The sequence below is a fragment of the Chaetodon trifascialis genome, chromosome 16 (genome assembly GCF_039877785.1).
Source record: "Chaetodon trifascialis isolate fChaTrf1 chromosome 16, fChaTrf1.hap1, whole genome shotgun sequence".
Classification (NCBI taxonomy): domain Eukaryota; kingdom Metazoa; phylum Chordata; class Actinopteri; order Chaetodontiformes; family Chaetodontidae; genus Chaetodon; species Chaetodon trifascialis.
The window spans coordinates 2,124,000-2,147,333 of NC_092071.1; the positions used below are offsets into that span (position 1 = coordinate 2,124,000).

Sequence of the window (23,334 nt, forward strand, 5' to 3'; positions counted from 1 at the left end):
AACATTAACATTAACATTAACATTAGCATTAAACAGCAAATATGTTTCCTGTGTCGACTCTCCCTCTCACCAAACTCCTGCCTGTATAACACAGTGAAAGCTGCTTCTTGGCCTCGCAAACTCCTCAGAGGAGCGTTAACTTTATCTAAGCACATTTTCCTTGTAGCTCACTTCCCGTTTGGCATGTTTGTATCTTCTTCTGTTGAAATGACAGTCAGCGTGATGCAGTGACGTGACATCATCAACCCCTACATCCATGTTGCGTTCAGGGACCATTCGAAAGTACGTGTTATTGTCCTTTATCGCTGAAAAAGAGTAATTTCTGGAGTGATGCACAGACAGAGCAGATTTTTCAAACATTGCCATTGGATGTTAAATAACCCAATTAGGGGGCAGGTGTGGCTCACTAATCCACATGATTTGACATCTTTGGTGAAACATGGTAGGTATTATTTCACAGATGACCTCTGCAGTGATTAGATACCACATCAGACCCACAGCTAACACCCCTGTGAGCAGGGCTCTAGTAATCATATGCTTTGTGAGAAACTAATAGGATGTGCTCGCTGTCCCTAAATTACAGTCAAGGTTGCTGACCAGAGGTTGCTGACTCATGAATGAGGAAATCCCTTTTTATTGCACCTTGAATGTTTTAATTTCCTTCCATCTGTTTTTTTTCTCTCTCAGAGGGTTCCTGAGATGATTATTCATACATTTACAGCTGCTCTGCTTTCACACATTAGTTCTGCTGTGTTGTTTGAGAGTACGCAGATACTGCTCGTGGATCTCTGCAGCGCCTCGCCACAGAAGTGAGAATCACCCACACGGTGCTGCTCGGGAAGATAATGCAACACAAATACAATCAGCTGCTGCCAATGAGCAAAAATTAGCATTTGCACATGCTAATTACTAATTATGATAAGGACACAAAAATTAACCGAGAGCGCCGAGGAAGTGGGTCGTAACAATGATGACATCCTGATGGCGATAACAAGAGATCCATTGATCCCTGATGGTGACGCTGATGAAGAAAGCAATGCTACTAGAAATGACTGGATTATTATAATGCCAATATGCAGCTCTATCCAGCATATTAGCTCATCCTCCACTCTGATGAGCATGTATGAGTGCAGTGGTGGGATTATGCAAATGGAAAATTGAAGAAGCTGGCGGTTTCCCTGGCAGTCGACTTCAAAGCTTCTAGGACTGGAGATGGAATTAGTGCTCTGCCTAATCCCACTGGAGGAGGGCGGGAGGGGGGGCTGCACTTTATTAATGCACCAACAAGTTTAATCAGAGACAGGGAGGGAGAGGAAGGAGTGGAGCTGAGAAAGAAAAAAAACGTATAAAATGGTGACAGAATGAGAAAAGAGGAAGTAAAGGAGGTGAGGATGAGTGGGAGGGCGAAGAGAATAAGAGATGTGGTTGTGAACAGGGAGGGGGAGAAAAAGAAGTGCAACACAACGAGGATCAAAGAGAATTTTTATGGCAGACCTGGAACGCTGTGATTTCCCACAGACGCCCAAACACGAATCCTTCTCCTGCCAAAGCATCACACCTGAAACTCACTCCAACAGCCAGAGCCGAGATCAGGACGACGGCAGAGCCTTCAGGGCGGATCGATGGAAGCGCTGCGCCGTGTGTACGGCCTAATGTCAGGAAGCTGTTCTCAATGCAGTGACCCCAAACACACACACACACACACACACACACACACACACACACACACACACACACACACACACACATACACACACACACACACACACACAGTGAAACAGTGCAGGATCTTCCAACCAGCTCCACAGTGAATCACACAGCATGACTTTTATTATCATTAGAGATTATTGTCCAGCATCTCCATGAATCTAAGAGACCGTAGGACTTTATTAGTCACGCTTTAATTGCTTAAATTCATGTGGCTGTGACCTTTACGGACTACATGATGAACTGTAAATTACTGCTGCTGATGACTTCCTGTGACTGATGACCCTCCCGTGACTCTCCATTTCCTTTTGCTGCACATGCCTTTTCTTTGCAGCCTACCTGAGGCAGCACCTCAAGGTGCTTTCAAATGCCTCCTCTGCTGAAACACAGCGGCTGCTTTGCCACGCAGGGAGAGGGAGGGCGGCTGCTGCTGGTGTCCGAGTTGATGATGGTTCAGCTTTTTCAACTTGCAGCTGTCACAGAAAGATTAGATCGGATTAGATTAGATTTATTTGTCCTTCTGCAAGGAAAATAGTTTCCACCTTCTGGACAGCCTCAGAGTACACAAATACATCAAACCTGACAGAATACATCAGATCAGAAGAACATCAGAAACTGCAGCCAATGACGCGCAGCTCTTTTATCATATTTGATTTCCAGCAAAGACATCAGACGACCATGAGATCTCTTATGATTATTCATGGTCCTGACAGGGAGAATCGTGCCGTGGACTGAGTATCTTTGCTTCAGAACCACCATCAGGTCGAAATTTCCACCAACGGGTTGAAATGTTTTCATCGCGTTCATGTAACGATTGTCACTGTCGAGTAATCTGATGTTTGCTGTGTTGATTCTACAAACAGTCTATAACCCAAAGATATTCAGCTTACTGTTAGAAACAACAAAGAAAAGCAGCAGATGTTCGCCTCTGCTGAATTTTGACTTTTTTGCTTGAAAAATTACTAAAACAATGAATCACTCAAAGTAGTTGCCGTTTATTTTGCTGTCACATTGGCAGTCTCATAATCTGTCACAATAAGCGAGACGCAGACTCAGATGACAGATTTAGTTGAATTGAAACAAACAACAAAAGGTGGGTTTGCATTCAGAGAAGGTAGAAGGAAGCAGGCAAAAGTCTGTGAACTCGAAGGCAACAGGTCACCAACAAAAGCTGAGCAGCGAACAGACAGAGAGCTGAAGGACTGAAGGACAGGCTTAGAGATGCTGCAGCTAATAAGGTAACGAGGGGCAGGTGTGCAGGCAGGTGCAGGAGCGGCAGGTCTGAAGTGACGGGGGGGGGGATTAAACAGAAGATGCAGGTGACTGTGATGACGATGCTGCCTTCACTGACACACTGTAATCTGACAGAGAGTCTGACATCGAATCGACTCGTATCTTCAATCTTTAAGTCCCAGAACTTCATAATAGTATTACAAAAAGAAAAAAATACAAATTACATAAACAAGCTAATCCACTTGAAACATTTTCTATTTTCTATCAGAAAAACAGCCAAAGAAGTGGCCGTGCGTGAAGCCACGCAGCTCAATCTGCAACTAAAGGAACGAAACATTCACAGGGTCACATGCTGTCAGCGTAACATCACGAATAAAAGCACTAAACTCCACGCTCGCAAACACAGTCTCAACAGCACACGTTAGCATGACAAGCTACGCTTCAGCCCCATGACGAGCACGTCAACGCACCTCTCCCCTCCCCGGTTAGCAGGTGTCTGCATGAGAGGACGCCAAAGTTACATCACGTGTTTTTATGTAACTTAGCTTCACATTTACTACCAAAAACAAAACATTGGAATAAATCCATAAAAGTTAAAGTCCTAAAATTAAAGAGAAGTAAAGCCAGCTGAAGTGCAGCAAGTACAGTTTGCAGAATAAAATGCTCGTGTAACTTCCTTTTCAGAAAGGTATCATGAAACCCAAAATACTCGCCTAAATACCCATAATTATGGATAACTTCAAGCCTCAATATAGTTTAAACGAATGAGTGATACCCTTGCATAGTTGCCATTAGAGGAGAAATTAGCTAAAGAGACCAAAAGTGTTTTCGTACCAAGCTGTAAACATCCAATGTAAAGTTTGGCATTTTATGGGGGTCTATGGGGATTAACTCATTTTGGAGCCAGCCTCAAGTGGCCATTCAAGGAACTGCAGCTTTTGGCACTTCTGTGTCAGTTGCTTGGACCGACTGTGAAACAGTAAATCCTGTTTTTTCCCTTGATAAATGACACAAACGATTACTCAGTCATCAGCTAATTGATCAGTCGATTAATTGTTTCAGCACGGGTTGATTTTATTTTTAATTTCTGTGTGGATGTCATTAATGGTTGGAGCTGTCAGATTCAAGCCATTTACTTATTGGAAAAGGGGGATTGAACTGTGTGTTAATGATGGTAATTAGGTCAGATCAGTTTGTTGTCCTGCCTTCAGCTCAGAAAGAGAAACAAATTAGAGAGCGGCTCACATGTACAGCAGCATGCAGGAAACCACGGCCGGCCCCCGACTCAAAAATCAGCCCGTTTGGACTCATATATTAAAGTATAAATCAGCCCACTCTGCTGGTGACTCTTTGATATGCACCCGTCTGATTGGCTCACTCTGCTGTATAACATTATATGTGCATGAGAGCCTGGAACAGCTGCCTGTGCTTAATCAATAAGGCAGCGTTGATGAATTTAACATAATTAGAGCTGCAAATATGAAATCTGTGGCAGCATTTTCCTGCTTCCTGGCATGAAATTGATCGCCTTGGAAAACAGAAATATCGATTTTCTTGGAAAACAAGATGCTTCTCTGCATTCTGAAGAGACTGTTAAACACAGTCAGATCACCATTTTTTACAAAATGTGTGTGCAGGCGCGTTAGATATCGATAGAAAACAGCCGTGTGGAGACAAACAGCGGTGAAACTACCAGAGTGCAGACTCATTTTTCTGACAGTAGCTTTACATGATGAGATGTGCTGCAGGTACAGTCAGCTGCTGCAGTCAGCTGAAGGTGAAGCAGGGACATAACGCTGCCCAGCAGCGCCTTCACGTGGTCGTTTTAAGGTGCCGTTTAACTGCCTGCAACAATAACAAGCCCTGCTGAAACAGCCTGTCAGAGGAGGAAAATGCAGCTTTTGTCTCAAGCTTTCGTCGGTTGTGATGAATTAGAAGAGTTAAACCATGAAGAGAGGCCGTCCGTCTCTCCACCACACACATTTTCTTCTTCTGTTCATTTCTGTTATTTACTTTTTTGGTCCCTTGAGGCTGCAGGACAAGTTGTTCTGTCGGATGTGTGTAAACAGCGAGCGGCGGCTTATTTACATTCAGCACAGAGCAGCGTTCGTTTGGAGTCGTGTTTCTGTTGACATGATGAATGTGCGTCCAGATTTCACTAAACTATTTGCTCTGTTTTGGTCCCTGCCAGCTCCTGTGGAAAACAGCTTTTAGCTCTTTAGCTCTAAATGCTCCACTGTGTTCTGTCTGCTGTTTGGTGCAGGACAGGTGGTGCACAGTGGGCCTATCAGAGGCTCTAAAACAGTGAGTTTGTAAAGCTTTATAGCATCTTTCAGCTCATTGTTTCTATCCTACGGCTTTAATGTTTCGGTCTCAATACTCTCATAGCGTTATTTTCGGCTGCAGCAGCGAGCTGTTAGCAGCACAGAAGCTCTAAAAGCCCCTCGTCTGCTACCTGCTCAGCACCAAACTGACAAAGTTAGAGAGTAGCTGGTGAACATAGTGGAGCATTTAGCAGCTAAAGAGACAGATGAGCTGGTGGAGACCAAAAACAGAGTTAAAGAGAGAGAATATTGGACTTACATTCACCAGGTGGACAAAACGAGACTCCAAATCGATAATAATATGACTGCTGGATGTGTCCATAAACAGCTGTTCCTTAAAAGTTCACCATATTAACCATACGTCAATGATCACATCTCGTTTCTGTCGCCCCCCAGTGGCCAAAAAACATCACTTATCGCCACTTTAACCTTCAAATGCAGTCGGCGGTGTCCTCCCTCAGTTGGCTTCGTATCAGCGATGGTTGCTTGAAGATACCCTCCCCCACCAAGCTCGGCCAGCGATGGAGGAAAGCCCACACCCTTGAATTACCTGTCTGTCATTTCTCTTACCAAGTCTACCCAGCATGCATTTCATCTGATAGATTGCCTCCTCAGTGAAAGGTCACAGGAGAGATGTGGAGGAGCTGCAGAGAGGAGGCGGCCTGGCTCTGCTCTCTGAACTGAAATGTCATCGCTTGCATCACACTGAAGTGATATCTGCTGCGTGTAATTGAGGCTCCGCCCACACTGGGTGCTCACCTTTGACACCTGTTGAATTATTCTGAACTGAACCAAACAGGGCTGCACGGTGGCGCAGCAGGTAGTGCGCGTGCCTCACAGCAAGAAGGTTGCCGGTTCGATCCCCGGGTCAGACGGGGCCTTTCTGTGTGAAGTTTGCATGTTCTTCTCGTGCATGCGTGGGTTCTCTCCGGGTACTCCGGCTTCCTCCCACAGACCAAAAACATGCTCATTGCTCGTTAATTGATGACTCTAAATTGTCCGTAGGTGTGAGTGTGAGCGTGAATGGTTGTCTGTCTTTGCATGTGGCCCTGCAATCGGCTGGCGACCGGCTCAGGGTGTACCCCGCCTCTCGCCCATTGTAGCTGGGATAGGCTCCAGCCCCCCGCAACCCCGAAAGGGATAGGCGGTATAGATAATGGATGGATGGATGAACCAAACAGAAAGATTTAATGCAGGAATCGTCTCGTGCTTTTCATGTTTCAGCCACTGGTTTCTCTCCTTCGGCTCGCAGAGACTCGAAACTCATTTCGGTTTTGGAGAAAACTGTTTTGAAAGCAGAGTTGAGTGTTTTCGAGAGGGACTGCCCCTTTTTGGGTGTTTCTTCTTTTTTGTTTTTGATTCATGGTGTGACTTTTATTTTGGATTTTCAACTCCTTTAATATAATTAAATAAAATTATAACTAGACATTACGTGCAAAGCACCAGATGCCTCTGCCTCCTTTAACTCGTCACTGCGGACTGTTAGCACTCTCAAGCTAACGAGCAGCTTCCTCATTATCAAACATTGTGTAATTGAACAACCTAAAAGGAGTCATGTGACTTTTGTTTTTATCTTAGAGATGAGGGAAATCTCGGGTCTTCATAGTTAGCCTACTATTTCTTAAAGGACAGTTAAGTTGTGTGCTTCCTCACTGATTCACCTTTCAAAGAACATGCAGACAAGCTAGCGAGGCTAACAAAAGCTAGCTCACTGACGCCTTCAGCCATCTCTGTCGGACATGTGAGCGTCATAGTGAAGGTCATTGTGGTCCATCAGCTGATTAGACCTCAGTTCAGGCTGAAATTGAGCAGAGTAAAGTCATAGTACTTACGTGGTGTATTAGAGGGAACGATAAAGGTGTATTGAGCCCTGAAGAGAGCCTTTAACAGCAGCTTTGTGACTCCATGTCTTGAGGGCTGCATGAATAAAGTTCTTGCACTAGAACATAGAAAAACATGTTTTTGTTTGCATCAGTGAGTGCAGTTTGTTCAGGCAGGAAGCTTAAGAAGTGCTGACTAAAGCGAGGATTGCCGGCGCTGACGTCGATGTGTCAGGCTCGAGCGCTGCCCTGCAGTTTTGACTTAGCTCTCATTAGCACAGAGTTTGTCTGGAGCTGATCCTCACTAATCCACTGCTTTGATGTGATGTGCATGTGTCTCCACTCGCAGTATCAGGAGACGCCGTAGCCTCCACTCTCTCCAAACCGGAGACGCTCCTTCGTTTGCTAACATCCCTCTGACAAACTGTCAGCCGAGCGTGTTTGTGTTAGCGTGCTTGTGTACTTGTGACAAGCATTTGAGTTTTAAAGATAGAAGACTGAAAGCGTGAGCTTTATTGACAAGGTTGAAAATGTTCATTATGCTCCTGCACACTGAGGATTTTGCTGCTCGCTGAGATGCGTGCTGACACGCGGTCGAGCTCTTTGTTTGAAGCTGGAGCTTCCGTTTGAGCTTTGGGAAAATTTGATCTGCAGAAATCTGTTCAGATGAAACGCGACCTCGAACCTAAACGACGGAGCGGCATGAAAACGACGTGTCACCGCTGGAGACTAGCAGTGACAGGCGGACCAGACCTTCATCGTTAGTGGTCATGATCTTTAGATTTAGCCAACAAAACTACTTGTTAGCTTGAGATCATAGTTTATTTAATAAAATAAAATAAAATTTGGTTGAACACTTGACATGAGCTGCGTTCTCCTGCATCAGCATCTAACTAACTGTGTTAGTTTGACTCATCCATCCACCTCCTCCATAGTGACTTTTTTGCTCTTTATACTACGTCACCTGACTTCCTTCTTTGCTCCCACTGGCCACTAGAGGTCGCCACCTAACAATAAACATGAATATGGATCATAACAACCTGCGTGTACAGACGATAAGACAGGAGAGCATTTACTCCTCCACCACAGCTAACTAAGATGCTAATGACTGCACCATTTTTCCAGTCTGGCATCCATCCTCTCTGATATTTTCTGCCATGCTGGAGATTTTTTTTTTTTTGTCTTTATCTGATCTGGAGAGAGAGACAGGAAAAGGGGAAGAGAGTTGAGATGACGGCTTCAGGTTTTCAGAAGCAAAATGAACTGGATGAGCCGAAGAGCCTAAGAGCCGGGGCTACAGTGTGAACAGCACCTTCAAGTGTTCCTCCATTAGCATGAGGTCTGATCAGCTGATACAACACTGCAGCAAAATGGCAGCGTGACTAAAACAGCAGCATCCTTATTCCATCAGATACCGACACAGGACACCTCAGCGAGCCCCTGCATCGCTTTTGTTTGTTTGTTTCAGGCAGTGAAAAAAGAAAGCGTCTCGGGCTGGAGATAATGTAACATCATAAAGTCGACATTAATCTTCTTTGCAAACAGAGAGCAGCAGAGGTGGCTGAGAGCACGAAACACATGTTCAGGACTGCACTGTTTATTTTCCACATGTCATCAATTACACAGCGATAAGAGACGGGGAGCCAGCTGATGTGTGTGAGGATCCAACCAGTAAGCTTCCAAGATTAGCATCTTTAATATTATTATTGTGAGTAATAATATGACGACCCCCGAGGACAGGCAATATGAGGAGTCCATTTGTTCAGTATTTCAGTCTTTTATTGGCAAATATAGAAGCTCAAATGAAACCTCAGGGAGAAGCTGGCAGAAGTATAGTCACAGCACTAAATTAGATACCAAAAAGTAAAGATGCAGTAAGCAAAACGCTCGATCAACACCAGAAAACAGGACGAAGGGAAATATAGTCATAAAATAATTCACTGATTAACTGAAGTCAAAGACCAGAACCATCACGTTTCTGACATTAACCAGATAATAACATACAAAACGGCTACTAAAATGCTCCAATTTTAGCTCAAACTAGGCAGAAAGAAGGTCAACACAGGTAGCTCCTCAGGCTTCATCCAGGTGGACTGTGATTGGCTGCAGGACCCCAGATTCACCAGCCAATAGCAGGAGAGAGCGAGAGATGACTCTTTATTTTCACCTTTTCAAAACCGTGTGTGTCAGTCAGAAAATCTATTCAGCGATTTTACTTCTCAAACTGTTGGTGGGAGAAACTGGAGCACCTGCAGAAAACCAGTACAGACACCATGACCCTCCACAGAGCAATGAGCCCACGCCCCGTGAAGCCACGGTGTTGACCTCTGACCTCGTGCTCCTCCTTAATCCTTAGTCCTGCTGGCACTTTGCAGAAACACCAGGCTTGACACTGAGCCGATGGTCAAAGATGAGGAGAAGCCCACGACCCTCCGCTGTTGGTCAAAAATCCACCTGGTCCACGTGGGAGGCCTCCGGTGGAGCTCTTTGATACGAGCCAGCGAGGCCTTGACGGTGGCGGCGTCCACAGCTGGACTGTGGGCTCCGATCAAGAAGCCGATCCGAAACAGACTCCTTCACGCCCGGGCAGCTTTCAGCTGAAAGCCCCTCCAGTGGTCCGACCAGTCCGCCTGGCTGAGGCCGTCCAAAGCAAAGGACTTCGTGAACAACCTCACCGTCACCATGGTAACAAAGATATGGGCCTCCTTCTTACCTGCATCAGGTGTGGACTCCCTGCTAGACATGGTGATGGTCTTTGATGACTACTTTATATCCTGTTGGTGCTTTAATCTACAGCAATGCATCATGTTATATAAGATCATCATATGTTTGCAGCGTGGCCGTCCTGTGAGAACCACATATCTCCAAAAGGTTTGACGAACTCAGAAAAAAACAGGCTGTTTTCAGCTATCGATGCATTTTCAGCTGATCCAAGAGTATATTGAGCTGAAGAAGGAGGAGAATTCTTCATCCTTCAGTTTATCACAAACACTCAGCACATCTGGAGATACGAGGTTTTCACTGGACAGGAATGGGATGAATGATTGTAATCTGAAAAGTAACTAAAGCTGTCAGACAAAAGTAATGGAGTAAAAATAATCAGCTCTGAGATGTAGTCGAGTAAAAGTTGCGTTAAAGGGAAATACTGAAGTACTTTGAGTTTGTACTTGCTGTAAGCAGAGTACTTGAGTAAATGTACTCAGTTACTTTCAGTCGTTTGTTATCTGCTGTATCGTTTTGCTGCTGCAATGCGTCAAGTGTTTGAACAGGAATCACTGAAACTGTTCACCACACGCCACATGTGCCTGTCGTGCGCTGGTGTGTAAAACAAACACTCCTCATCCCGTGATGAAACGGACCCTTGTGAAAAACCGGCGAGCTCGTCTGAAACGTCCACATTTCTCCTGTCACACATCAGCGTTGACAGTTCTTCATGTGTCTGCAGCCTTCAGCCTCTCTGATGGGAGCTTACTGACCTCTGCTGTTCACAGAAACTACAGCAACGTGCCGCCATGAGTTTTCCTTCAGTGCACGTCAAGGCCCAAAATGAGGTTTAACAAAGTCCACCTGACTGTGCAAAGCCGTCCAAACCAGCTCGTATTGACCTGCACTGATCAATACTTTGATGTTGACTGATCAAAGGCTCGTCCCTGTCAGCCCAGCAGAGATCTGTGGCTTCTTTCAGCTCTTTGTTGTGATTTTAGAACATTTTTTTCTCATCAGCTTTGTTTCCAGCTGAAGCAGGAAGTCTAAAACCAACAGCTGTTCGTTACCTGCTGCCTCCAAATGGCAGAAAAACAACATGAGCAACGAGCTTTCATCTGCTCACCTGCTCAGCCAGCAGGTTCACTGTCACTCCCCTGCCAGCCACGCCCACCTGCCCACTCACCTGATCACACACCTGAGATTCGTTCAATCAGTCCAGGATTTAAGCTAAGAAAAGAAAAAGGCAAACAAATAATTAACAGTGCTTTAAATGGCAGTATTTTCAGATAAGCACACCTGTATGTCTGATTTTTTTGGGCCACTTGGAGGCAACAGAACAAGTTGTAAACTCATGTTGTCAGAGGACGAACTTGTCTGTTCGCCGCAGAGCAACATGATCGCTCACCTGGAGTCGTATTTCTGTTCAGTTTATGGACATTAGTCCAATATTCTCCCTCCTTTTAGCTGCTAAATGCTCCACTGTGTTCAGCAGCTCATTGCTGGGTTGCACACGGTGGAAACAGCTTTAAACACCAGTTTAATACCAGTTTAATGCTCATTAACTGACAGCCAAAGACTTCACAGCAATGTGACTCAGTACATACTTAAGTACAGATTTGAAGTACTTTAAGTATTTCTGTTTTATATTTCTTTATACTTCTGTATTGCAGAGGGAAATATCGTACTTTTTACTCCACTACATGTATTTAACATTAATAAATACTTTTCAGTTAAAGATTTCACAGTTAAAAAACATCTAAAGTCGACAAACTACAAGATTAAAATGCTGTTACAGAAAATTATGATAACTGTAATGAAATAACACTTTGAAAGGAGTCATTCTGCATAAAAAGTACTTTTACTTTGAATACTTTAAGTACATTTTGCTCTGAATACTTCATGGTAACACCCACAGAGTTTGTGTCAGAGGCACCGCAGCATGAATATATGAATAAATAAAGAGTCACGTGTACTTTAACTGACATTTAAGTTTTATTGTGGTCTCAAAAAGTACAGCACAGACAAATGAAGCACACAGTTACAATATCGAGAAGTTCTTCAGGCCTTAGTGAAGAATACAGATGTCACATCAGTGACAGTGAAAACATCCTCATGCAGATCGTGTGGTCTCACAGACCGTTTCAAAGCACAATGTACAGCAGCAGGTACTTAACTTCATCTACAGTATCGTGGGACACATTGGCCCTTATACTCCTAATACCACAAAGTACTGATTTATCATCATAAAGGAAACTGCATCTTCATGTTTACAATAGTGCAAAGCTGACCATAGCAAAGCGAAACAAAACGCGAGCAGGAGATGGAAGCAGCGGCGACATTCACTGAAGTAAACAGCTGCAAAACACTGACGGAGCTTCACTGCAATGGGACCAAGATATCAACACGACTAAAACACAACCAACAGTGCAAGCATGGCCGGGAAGTAAGAGCGCACGGCTCCACGTGTGCGCCGAGGACGCTCGTGAACGTTAAATCCGATGGTCACATGATCACGTGAGGCAGCACTGCCGTGAAGAACGAGGGTGGGGGTGAGGGGGTGGGGGGTCAGATTCATTTATTTTACACTGAAGCCTAAAAGTATGACTCAGAGCTGAGATAACAATCAGAATGATGCTGCAAAAGATGTTCAGTTTACTGTCACAAAAGAGCCAAAAAATTAATTTCCTTTAGTCAAACCGATGAATCGATTATCGAAACAGCTAATCGACGAATCGTTGCAGCTCTTCGGGACGTTGCTGCTTTTTAATCTTCTGTGTTCTACGAGCACACAGATTTCTTATCTCAGTGGGGCTTTGTGGGTAAAACAGACAAAGTGAATGATTAAATATGCTCTCAGTCCACAGCAGGGAGCCGACAGCGACACCTGGGTGTTGGTAAAAAGTGCTTTTTAAAAGGTGATTGTTGAAGCGTGGAGCTCTGCGTTGACTGGCTGGTCAACGTCTCTGTCTTCACTCTCGGCTCTCTGCTGTTTGTGTGAAACGCTTCATTCATCCCCTGTGCAGCGACTCTACAGTCTAATTTATTTATATTATGAGCAGCACTTTTAGCACAGGTAGGACCATGTTCATGCTCAGTCACATTAAAACTACGCTGTCCATGAACTCCCCTGCTTCCTGTCCCATCCTGCCGACAAAGACGTTCAGCAGGTTTCAGGCTGGGACGCTGTAAAATGGCAGACTTCTGAGGACATTTGTTTACTATAATTAAAGTTCACGTGGTGATATTTTACCTCCGTTAACGCCACGTGGAGCAGCTGCAAAGCGATCGGCAGTCCAGCTCTGAGTCGGACAGTAAAAGGAGACGCAGGCACGCACGGTGCAAATCAATACATTTAAAGAAATGTGCAGTGTCATGGATGTAAATTATTGCTTTGGCTGATACAACAGTGGACTCAGTGTCACATTCAATGGATTAAAACAGAATCAAACAATCGTGAGCGCGAGGAACATTCAGAACAGAAACTGTGCAGGGGTCAAATCAAAGGTCTGCAAACCTGAAAAAATGTTCATAAAATGTTCCCAGATGAGTTTTCTGCCTGTGAATGCGAGTGTAAATAAATATTTTAGCGTCCAAAGCGGGAACAGTGCTGCGTAATGCCACACCTTCAACATGTGTCTTATATACATTTCTGAACATCATTTAGCAGGTTTACAAAACTTACATCTGAGCTCACAAGAAACAAACTGCTGCCGTGATTGAAGCTTCTCCACATTCGATATTTTGGCAAGGAGAAGTCTCAGGCGTGGACGTCACGATGACATAAAAAGTACAGTACAATCTACTTCAGTGACCTAACACAGACAGAGGTGGCCTGGCCCGGCGTCCTTTGACAAATCATTGTGACTGTAGCTCTTCATCTGGAATACAAAATACTGCTTTGACACGTTTGAGCTCGACTCGCTGCGGTCTGAGAGGGGTTTTTGGCTGAGAAAGTAAATTTGGTTTGATATGAGAAGAAGCACAGGGTCCATAACTGAGGCGTAACGGCTGTGATACAATCGTCATGAATCATTAAAGCAACGCTAACGATGAGTCGGGATGGTGTGGTGCGGCCTCCTCATGCACAGCTACAATCGCTATGGTCATCTCTGATGCTGGTGGTGTAACGCTGCAGTGAGGGCGTAGAGGCAGTGTGTGTGTGCGTGTGTGTGCGTGTGTGTGCGTGTGTGTGCGTGTGTGTGTGTGTGTGTGTGGAGTGAGCTTTTGGCAGTGACGCGACATGACGTTAGCTGGGAGGAGGTGGGCTGAGCAGGGAAGGAAGAGCGTCTCCCCAGATGTGTCCAGCAGTTTGAGGGTGAAGTTTTCTGATTTCTGATTTTTACTGGGCCTACCGGACATCCGGGGGAGACCTCTGTGAGGACGTGGGGGGGCTCAGTGAGGGCCGTGGGGAGGTCACGGGGCGGGGGGGTGTGTTTAGAGGTTGACCAGGTGGAGGTCGGAGGCGGAGAAGTGGGGGCACAGAGCCATGTCCGGGTTCTTCAGCTGTCGCAGGATCCTCCGGTGGAACTTGGAGCGGACCCGGTTGAACTCCATGATGTCGCTGGGATCCTCCTCGATCCAGAAACGGTGAAACTCCTGCATCAGGTAACCTGCCAAGAAGGAAAGGTCTTTAAGTTCATGGTCTTTGAAGTGAGTGTAATTTCTCTTTCTATATTAACAATGGATCACTTGTGCATGAACGCAGTGAATCTTCAAAGAATTGTGCCTTTGTAGACTCTTTCACATCATCGGCTTTGGCTTCCTGCAGGTCTGATGTTTCAGACATTACAATCACAGGTGAACCAAAACAGGCCAACATCGGTCGACAACGGTCGATCCTGATTAATATCTGACTTTGCTGGAAAGCAAGAGAACATTGAAAACCCGTCCCGATGAGCTGGACTCACAGAAGGTCTGCTGGAAGTGCAGCAGGCTCGGCATCTCCGGGGCCACGTTGTACAGGTGTGTCTTCAGAGCTCCGCTCACCAGCAGAGAGTAGGCCAGGTCTGTGATGTTGATGCCCACGATGGCGAAAGAGTAGCTGCATGAAGACACACAGACGTTAGTTTGGAGGAAGCTGCTTCTTCCTCGTTTGATGGTTTTATTGGTTGAGTGATTTTTAACAGACCTCAGATCAGATCAGATCACAGATGAAGAGGAGAGTGTTGGTGAACGTTGTAGGTATGAACGAAACGAAACTTCTGCAACCAAACCAGGTTAGAAGGTTTCTGCAGCTGCTTTAAGATGATTAAATTAAAGTTTGTCAAAATCACACAAAACTTCAACTTCTAACAGCGACCTCTGTGACGGACGTTAATCTGTCTTAGGATGTGGAAACACTTTTTCACAAACAGTGGTGAAACAAATGCAGAGGAAGCGACTGCAATAGAAGCTGAAGGTGTTAAAATCATGGTTTCCTTGCAAAAATCTACCCTAGTCATAAAGATCTGAATGTAAAAACTAATTCTAAACATCCAAATTTTCATCAAACTTTGTGTCCCAGCAGCCACTTTTTGTGAAGGCTCGCCATCGTTTTGAGTTTAAAACCTCCCAGCTGCCCCTTCATGAACCATCCCTTTAGTTTGGACGCTGTACAGTCGTCAGACTCGACGGGACAGGAAGTGACGGGCAGTTTACAGCTTGCTGCTCTGCTGGCGCGTCCTCACAGGACTCGGTGAGCAGAAGACGATTTTCCCTAACTTTTTACAGTCAGTGCTTATCGCAGCTGCTGGAGATCAATCATCAGCTCTCGCCTGATGGTGGTGTAGCGTCCTCTCCTGCTCACCACACAGACTGTTTACCTGCAGGTAACCAAAGCCTGCTCGAACATGATTGGTCAATACTCTTGTACTGTGACCTAATACAACAAAGAAGCTTCCAGTAGCCGAGTCTCGTCTCTTTCTGTCAGAGTCTGCGTTCATAAGCAGATATCTGTTTCTGGAGATTAGATGGAGGCTGGAGGCAGAAGGACACGCAGCGTAAACACCTCCTGCCTGTTAACACACACACACACACACACACACACACACACACACACACACACATCACAGCCACATCACCCCCCCTACTGAAACAGCTCTGTATTGAGGCCAAACCTCACACAGATGCAGCAGCAGTAGCCCAGTTCTGCCTCCACCACACACACACACACACACACACACACACACACACACACACACACACACACTTACCCAATAGCTTTGTCGAAGTTCTTCTGTTCCCATTCAGGCTTGTTGATCTCGCTGTGAAGGACACACACACACACACACACACACTTCAGTCGACACGTGAGCCAACACTGAGTGCATCAAAGTTTAATCAACGGCTACGCTCACATCTCAATTAATTTACATTGAAAGGATTTTGATCTAAAAATAAACTGCAGATGAATAAGAAGTGCAGATAATTACAAGGACTTTTAATCCTCAGCTCATTGTGACTTTAAAGTTTGTACCAAAGGAGCGTGATTTAAGCACGAGTCTGTTTCTGTACATAGATTTTAATTAACAGGAAATGTTTTGTTTGTTAACTCTGTTTGTTTCTGGGCTTAATTCCCACTAACGATATGAGGCTGAACCAATTAAATAATGTTATATTTTTAGCTTTTGCAGATGTCCATTAAGAGATAAGGCCGATGTTATTCTATAATGTTCTTATTGTCCAGAAAAAGACCGTCTCAGTTCTTTCTGACTTCTCTTTCCCTTCTCAGGTGGGTTCATTTGTTCTGACTGTAGATGTTAATCTTTAAAAACGGGTCAATGCATAGTTTCACTTTAAAAACTGATCAGTAATTGACACAGTGCTGTCTCGTCCCTGTTTCAGATTAGAGCGGGTGTTTACACGTCGGTAAATTGTGCTTAGAGCAGCTTTAAAAGCATGAAACAACAACCAAAACAAAGCTATGAATGCAGTGAAAGAATGAAAGTGAAACCAGGTACCTTGGCTTTCTGTGTGTGCTCCTACAGTGCATGTGAGAGTCAGAGAGGGAGGCATGGGCAGAGGGGTGGAGGTGGAGGAGAGAAAGAAGGTGAATCTTCATTTGTGAAATGGGACAGCTCACTGAGAAGCCGATGACAAGCAACACAAGCAGCAGCGCTCGATAAGAGATGACGCAGTGAATGACATCAAGCTGTAGGAATGAATATAATCACGCAGAGTATGAATGAGTGAGTGCAGTTAAAGGGTGAGGGGATACACCACGTGTCGGCATGGATGAATAAAGCTTGAGCTCTTTAAGCTCTTCATGCACTCCACTCGTCTGCTGTAAAGCTAGTTTCAGCTAACATTTTCTCTTACCGAGTTGCTTTACATCTGCTAAAAACTGCCATTTCTTCAGAGAGACTTTCTACAAAAACACTTGGTGTATTCCTTTAATTTTATCATGCTTCAGTCAAAGTGGAGAAAAACATGGCTGCCGTACTTGTGCTTTGGTTGCAGGGAGTCGTGGAGCATCTGCAGAGCGGTGGCCTTGTCATGTTCTGCGAAATACCTGCGAAGAGACGAGAGACGCTTCAGGAAAAGGGAGTGTGATCGCACTCAGCCTTTAACCTGTGCACGGTGTAGATTATGAACGATCGATCGCATAAAACACATCAGTGTTTAACAGGGTTCACACAGTTTAAGGTTGTCTGACTGTTTGTTTGGATTATGATCGGTGTCTAAGGAGCCGAGGTGATGGGAGCTCACAGCAGGTTGTGCAGACCCAGCAGGCCCATCCCTCTGAAGTCAGTCTTAGGATCGCTGCCTTGAAAACCAATTTCACACCACTGTTTAGAGATGCGGCCGGTGAGGGGAGTGTCAGGACGCAGCTCCTTCCACAGCTACAACACACACACACACACACACGCACATACACACACACACACACACACACACACACACACACACACAGAGCTTAGCACAATTCTTGACAAGACAGCTTTCTAAATATGACGGCCAGCAGCTGATGAACAGCAAAAACATGTCAAAGAACAGTTGAAATACCTGAAAGTAATGTTGAAACTGTTTGATAAAAAGCATTGGATAAATACTTTAAACAGACGGCTAATGTTACTGCATGAACAGCTGAAGTACTCAGCTAAAAGTAAAGGTTAAATGGTTGAAAAGGCTAATGGATAAACGGCTGTAATAACTAGCTAAAGGGTAAATAGTTCAAATCATACCTACATTTAATTCATAGAGAGCTGAAATAGCTCAAATTAAATATCAGAAATACTGTAGTTCGCTTTATGAAATGGATAAATAGTTGAAATGCATCGCTAAAATTAATGGGAACTCACGAGCTGTGACTGATTAAAGAGTTTCAATAGTTAAATTAGCTTTAAGTCTTGAATAGTTCAAATCAGTGAACAGTTCACATAGTGCGACAAATCTGAAGTTAACAAACAATTAGCTAAATAGCAGAATAGCTAATGGCTAAAGGGCTAAAATAGCTAGCTATAAGTAATGGATAAATAATTGAAATGCTAAAACAAATGGATGAAGAGTTGACAAAGCTGAAAGTAATGGATGAATGTTTGGAACCACTGGATATGAAAGGCTGAGCATTTTAAATAGTTAGCTAAAAAAAATAAGAAGAAGAATAAGAAATAAATGGCCGTGTCGGTAAAGGGGTGTTTGAGGTTGGGGGCATCCTGTCAGTGGCTGGGGGTGAACCACAGGAGGTTATATATAGGGATTATTCCTGTTGTTGTTTTTGCACTTCAGACAGCCTCAGAGAGCGGCGCACCTTCATCAGTTTATCCTCATGTTCTGCGTTTTCACAGTCGTAGGGCTCCCGGCGCAGCTTCTCCACCTCGGCCACCAGGCTCCTGTAGCCCACGATCTGCAGCAGGCTGGCCTGAAGAGAGATGCCCAGCCTGGGGACAGACGGGGAGAGGAAGGCTGTCTGTTACAGGGGATTCAGGCCTCTTAACGCAGTGACCTGCCATGTATAAGAACAGTGTTTGGGTCTGGGGGGTTCACTGGCTCGCTGAGGAGGACGTATGTGTTACTTTCACAGCTCGTCAGGTGATAACCTCTAATTTACCACAACACCCTCCAATTAGTGCTGAAGTAACACAAACGAGACGTGAACTGTAGCGTCTCACTGAGGGTTGGTGTCGGGGTTGATCTTCTTCAAGGCCATGATGTCGTCGATGGTTTTCTCCACTTTGTCTGGATGGACGCTGAGGGCGGACTGCAGCAGCTAGAGACGACGGCAAGACGGCAGAAAGGAGAGGGAAGCGGGAATATAAGGAAGCGTGGAAGATTGAGCGTCACACCTGGGTTACATTGGACATATGTTGAGCTTATTCGTAGATTTAGAGACCCGTACCTCATTCTTGGAGTACCTCAGAGATGATTCTGGAAAGAAATGGTTGCAAAGTGAGACAACTGCATTTATTTTGAATATGGTTCAAGGCAGATATGGACATTCATTCACTTCATGGTCCTTCTGAAACCTGAACTACAGATAAAATAGAAGTAAACTCAGGGAATGAACACATTTACAAACAGTCAGACAGCGTGCAGGCAGGCAGGCAGCAGCGGGTCTACCTATCTTGAGGGTCCGGCGGGCGCCATGCTTGTTGTTGTAGCAGATTCGCTGCAGCTCGCAGCGGCCCGTAAACTTCCTGACGACAAACTTCAGGCCCCGCCACAGACATTTACAGTAGAGGAACACGAAGAACTGGGTCAGCACTCTGGAGAGGAGAGCACAGCAGGAGTTAGCGAGATGTTCGCACTGAACTACAGAAGTGATTCGCAGCGTCTTTAAAGCCGGCAGGGTCTCGTCTTCACTGCATGTGAGCAGATGTTCTTCTCTCACACTGTTTCATCTGAGCAGCTTTCAGACGCCTGAGAAATATCCAGTATTTCAGAAAGAAGCTGAGAGAAATTTAGTGTAGTAGAATTGGTTCTTCCTCCCGTTTCCTGTCTCGCTCATCATCTTACCGCCTATACGACTGATCTGGTCCACGAGCCTGAGACCACGTCCACGCTGTCCCTTCAAAGGTCTGAAGCCCTGCACTGACCTCTGCAATACTGAAGCTTATTATGTCTCCTTAATCTTTAAGATATCTTCAATACATTTTATAGCTGCAATGATTATTCAATGATTAATAACTGAAGTAATTTTTCAAGCAAACATGCCAAACATTAATTTTATGGGAACATTTTCAGCTTTTCTTGGTCTTATATGATATAAACTGAATATTTTTTTGTCTTTTGAACATTTGAAGACTTTTAATGACGTCATCTTGTGCTCTCAGATACAGAGATGAGCATTATTTTCTCAGATTTTACAGACCTGATAATTAATCCAGAAAATAATTTTATTATTTTAAGTATTTGTTCGCTGCAGCTCTGATACCTTTCTTCTGAAATTGTGATTGTTTGCGAAGAACATTTGACCTTTAGCACAGTATGAATGCACGCGGATGCAGAGGATGAAGTCAGTATGAAGATCACGGCGGAACAGAAGCAGGATGAACACATGAAGCCATAAAGCTGCAGCTCGTCTTGTCTGTCGGGTTCGACTTGCAGCGAATCAAAGTGTTCTATTTTTACAGGTGACACCGAGAATGAAAATGGAGATTTGCGTCTTGGGAAATGCACAGTGACCCATTAAGAGAGTGAGACTGAATGATTTCCAGCCTTCACCTGCTTCCCTCTGCACACATGTCATGTTATTTCAATGTAAAACCTTCCAGCGTCTGATTTCAGGACCCTGAAACACCAAACAGAAGAGTCAGACGCAGGTGTCATCATTTTTCACCTGTTCTCGGGGCTAACATTAGCATGAAGCTGAGAAAATACACAAGCACAAGCTGCACTTTGAGTAACGTCCAAACTTCCCTCTGAGCCACTCGAGCGGTGCCTCACTTCCCTCTTTGTTTGTTTCTGTGGAATTGAGTTTACAACCTTTTCAGGCAGGAATAAATCCTCCTGAAGCTCAGCGATCACAGCATAATATCATCTTACATCAACAAAAGAGGAGGTGTAAGTACAGTCCTGAATGATTAATTCCTCCTTCCGTAGGCCCGCGGGTGAGACTGGCATGTTAAACAGCTCATAGAGACACTCTGTCATTTTGTCAACCTTCAGGGAGGCGAGCACAAAGAGGCGCTGATGGAAGGAGGATCCAGAGGTTAGACTGAGCAGACACGTCAGGTGTCATGCAAAGAAAACGTCTGTGAGCCTCATTTTAAAGAGACGCTCCGCTAATTTTACACAATGCAGTCGTCATGTAGAGCTCAGAAAGAGTTTCAGGAGATAATGAGGATGCCCAAATGTCCTCACACGCTTCCTGTTTGTGTGATATATCTCACTTGCACAGCGCTCACTCAGAAATGCAGGACTGTTAACCAGGACTTCATCCTGATAATAATAATAATAATAATAATAATAATAATAAGAAGAAGAAGAAGAAGAAGAAGAAGAAGAAGAAGAAGAAGAAGAAGAAGAAGAAGAAGAAGAAGAAGAAGAATGTGGGTTAAGTGTCCAGTTTTTGGTGGTTATGCACATGTCAGTTTGGACTTTAATACCACTAATAGAGAAAGCCTGCGTCACAAACAGGAAGTGAGGAGTTTCTTAGAAGAGGCCGGGCGACTGTTGGCTGCATGTTGTGGGACGTTGGGTAGATTTGGACCTTCTGCTTATTTAATCTGCCTTTTGCAAGTTCTCAACTGTGCAGACGTCCATTATTAAATCACTGGAGCTCCCCTTTAAATTACTGTGAATACTCCGATCAGACAAATCTATTGAAGGCGCTGCATGAATCATTTTTCCATCAGTTAACTATTAGCAGTTCATTCCAGCACATTAGTATAATGACTGAACAAGCACAGCTGTCAGTGGGAAAAACACTTGGCAGCCTCTGCAGGACTGCACCGCTCATTAAACGCAAATGGACGTAAAAAGCTTTGAGATAAAAGGAAAACGCAGTAAAACGTCAACCATAAAATGTTTTCTAACAGATTTATTCTTTTGATTAGAAGAGCAAACCTTAATGCCTTTTTATGTCTTAATTATAAACGTCTATGTGCAAACTGGGACTGAAATAAAAATCAGTGTCTTCAGAGTTATGTAAAACCAATAACAAGGGTCATTAATGAAGATATGGCCTGCATGTTAAACACTGTGCTGCTCTGCTTTCATCAGTGCAAAATGTTTCTCATGAAAGAAATCAATCAGAAAGCAACAGGACTATTAATAGAGACACCTCCTGGTTTCCATGTGCTCCATAATGAAAAGGCCTCTTTTCTGAGCTTCACCCACAGCAAACACTTACTGGCCACATGATATCATAATCGATTGGGAAGAGCTTAAATGGGAGAACTGGGAGAAGGCAGTCAGCAGTATTTTCTGTGAACGAATCACCACCATGAATATTCTTCACCTTTTAACATACATGAATTCAGCCCCGCACCTCCTGCAGGAGCCTCTTTACCTCAGGAAATGCTTCATCTTGTCGGCTGTCTCCTCTCAGGTGTGTTCGGCGTCTTTCTGTGGAGGGATCACCTGAAAACAGATGAGATGAGTGTTTTTCATGTGTGTGGATGAGGCCGGCTCAGGCCGCGCGGCTGCGGAGCTGTCCGCGGTGCTGAACGCTCTCAGCCGCGGCTGCGGTTCCTCCGCGGTGCCGCCGCCGCGCTGCGTCCCTGCTGCCTAACACCAAACAGAGCCCGTCCTCGAGCCTTATGAACGTTTATTTCACCTTCCAGAGAGGCGTAATCCGGTAAAAGCAGGTTATTAATGCTCGATGGTCTCCGGTCTGATTAGCACAAACACGCTGCATAATCCGCAGCAACGGACGACGCGCGTAACGTCGCTGAGCAGGAAATGAACGCAATAAAATCTGTGAAATACTAAAGAATATGAGGTCTTACCGGTTATAAATGAGAGCGGTTGAAGCAGGGGGTGGATGCAGCGTCTTGTCCTCTTCACTCGGCTACAGTCGCCTGCTGCTCCTCCATGATGACAATCACTGACTGAGGTTCAGTCTAAAAGCTACAGCACAGCAATGCAGCGCAGGGAAACCTCCTCCAGCACAGCACTGGGATCAATGCGTGCATCCTCTGCTCCCCACTTCCTCCAGATAAAGCTTTAAAACGCCCTGACATCATGTGGTTAGATTGTGCCCTAAAGACCAAATCTGACAGTTTATTTTTATAGTAAGAAGTGTTTTACATGCACTGAAATGTCAAAGTGAGCAGAGGAGAAGAGTCCTGCTCAGCACCGTTAAAACACTGCTGGGTGCTGCTGGAGGTGGACCTGTGGCCTCAGAGGTGACATTTCTGTCATCAGTCTGCAGGACAGTAGATATTACTGTGTTAACGCTTTTAACCTGCATTGACCTTTTTGGCCACTTGGGGGCAGCACAACAAGCTGGAAGCACAACACCAGCTGAGTTTCTTTCAAAGGGTTGTGCAAATTTCAAATTAATTTCAAGAAAATCAGCAAAAGAAAATGTGAGTAAATGCTTGTTTTCACCCACTGCTGTGATGAGGTTATCGGGAGGTGGTTTAAGCAGTAGGTGGCGCCACCTCTCCGGGCAGGAAACC

The 23,334-nt window shown here is 44.8% G+C and overlaps 1 protein-coding gene across 2 annotated transcripts; it reads right to left on the minus strand.

Moving 5' to 3' along the window:
* Positions 1-11,763: 11,763 nt before the first annotated feature.
* elmod1 (ELMO/CED-12 domain containing 1) lies at positions 11,764-22,870 on the minus strand. Of its 2 annotated transcripts, XM_070982787.1 has the most exons (12): positions 22,660-22,837; positions 22,221-22,291; positions 19,328-19,473; positions 19,107-19,135; positions 18,880-18,977; positions 18,519-18,648; positions 17,477-17,610; positions 17,211-17,279; positions 16,729-16,749; positions 15,982-16,032; positions 14,698-14,831; positions 11,764-14,400 (listed from the first exon to the last, which is right to left on the minus strand). In XM_070982787.1, exons 2-12 carry the CDS (start codon positions 22,235-22,237, stop codon positions 14,225-14,227), a joined length of 1,005 nt encoding a protein of 334 aa, XP_070838888.1. In that variant the 5' UTR covers positions 22,238-22,291; positions 22,660-22,837; the 3' UTR covers positions 11,764-14,224. The 2 variants fall into 2 exon arrangements, with proteins under 2 accessions (XP_070838888.1, XP_070838889.1); XM_070982788.1 differs by lacking the exon at positions 16,729-16,749 and having other exon boundaries at positions 22,660-22,870.
* Positions 22,871-23,334: the final 464 nt, after the last annotated feature.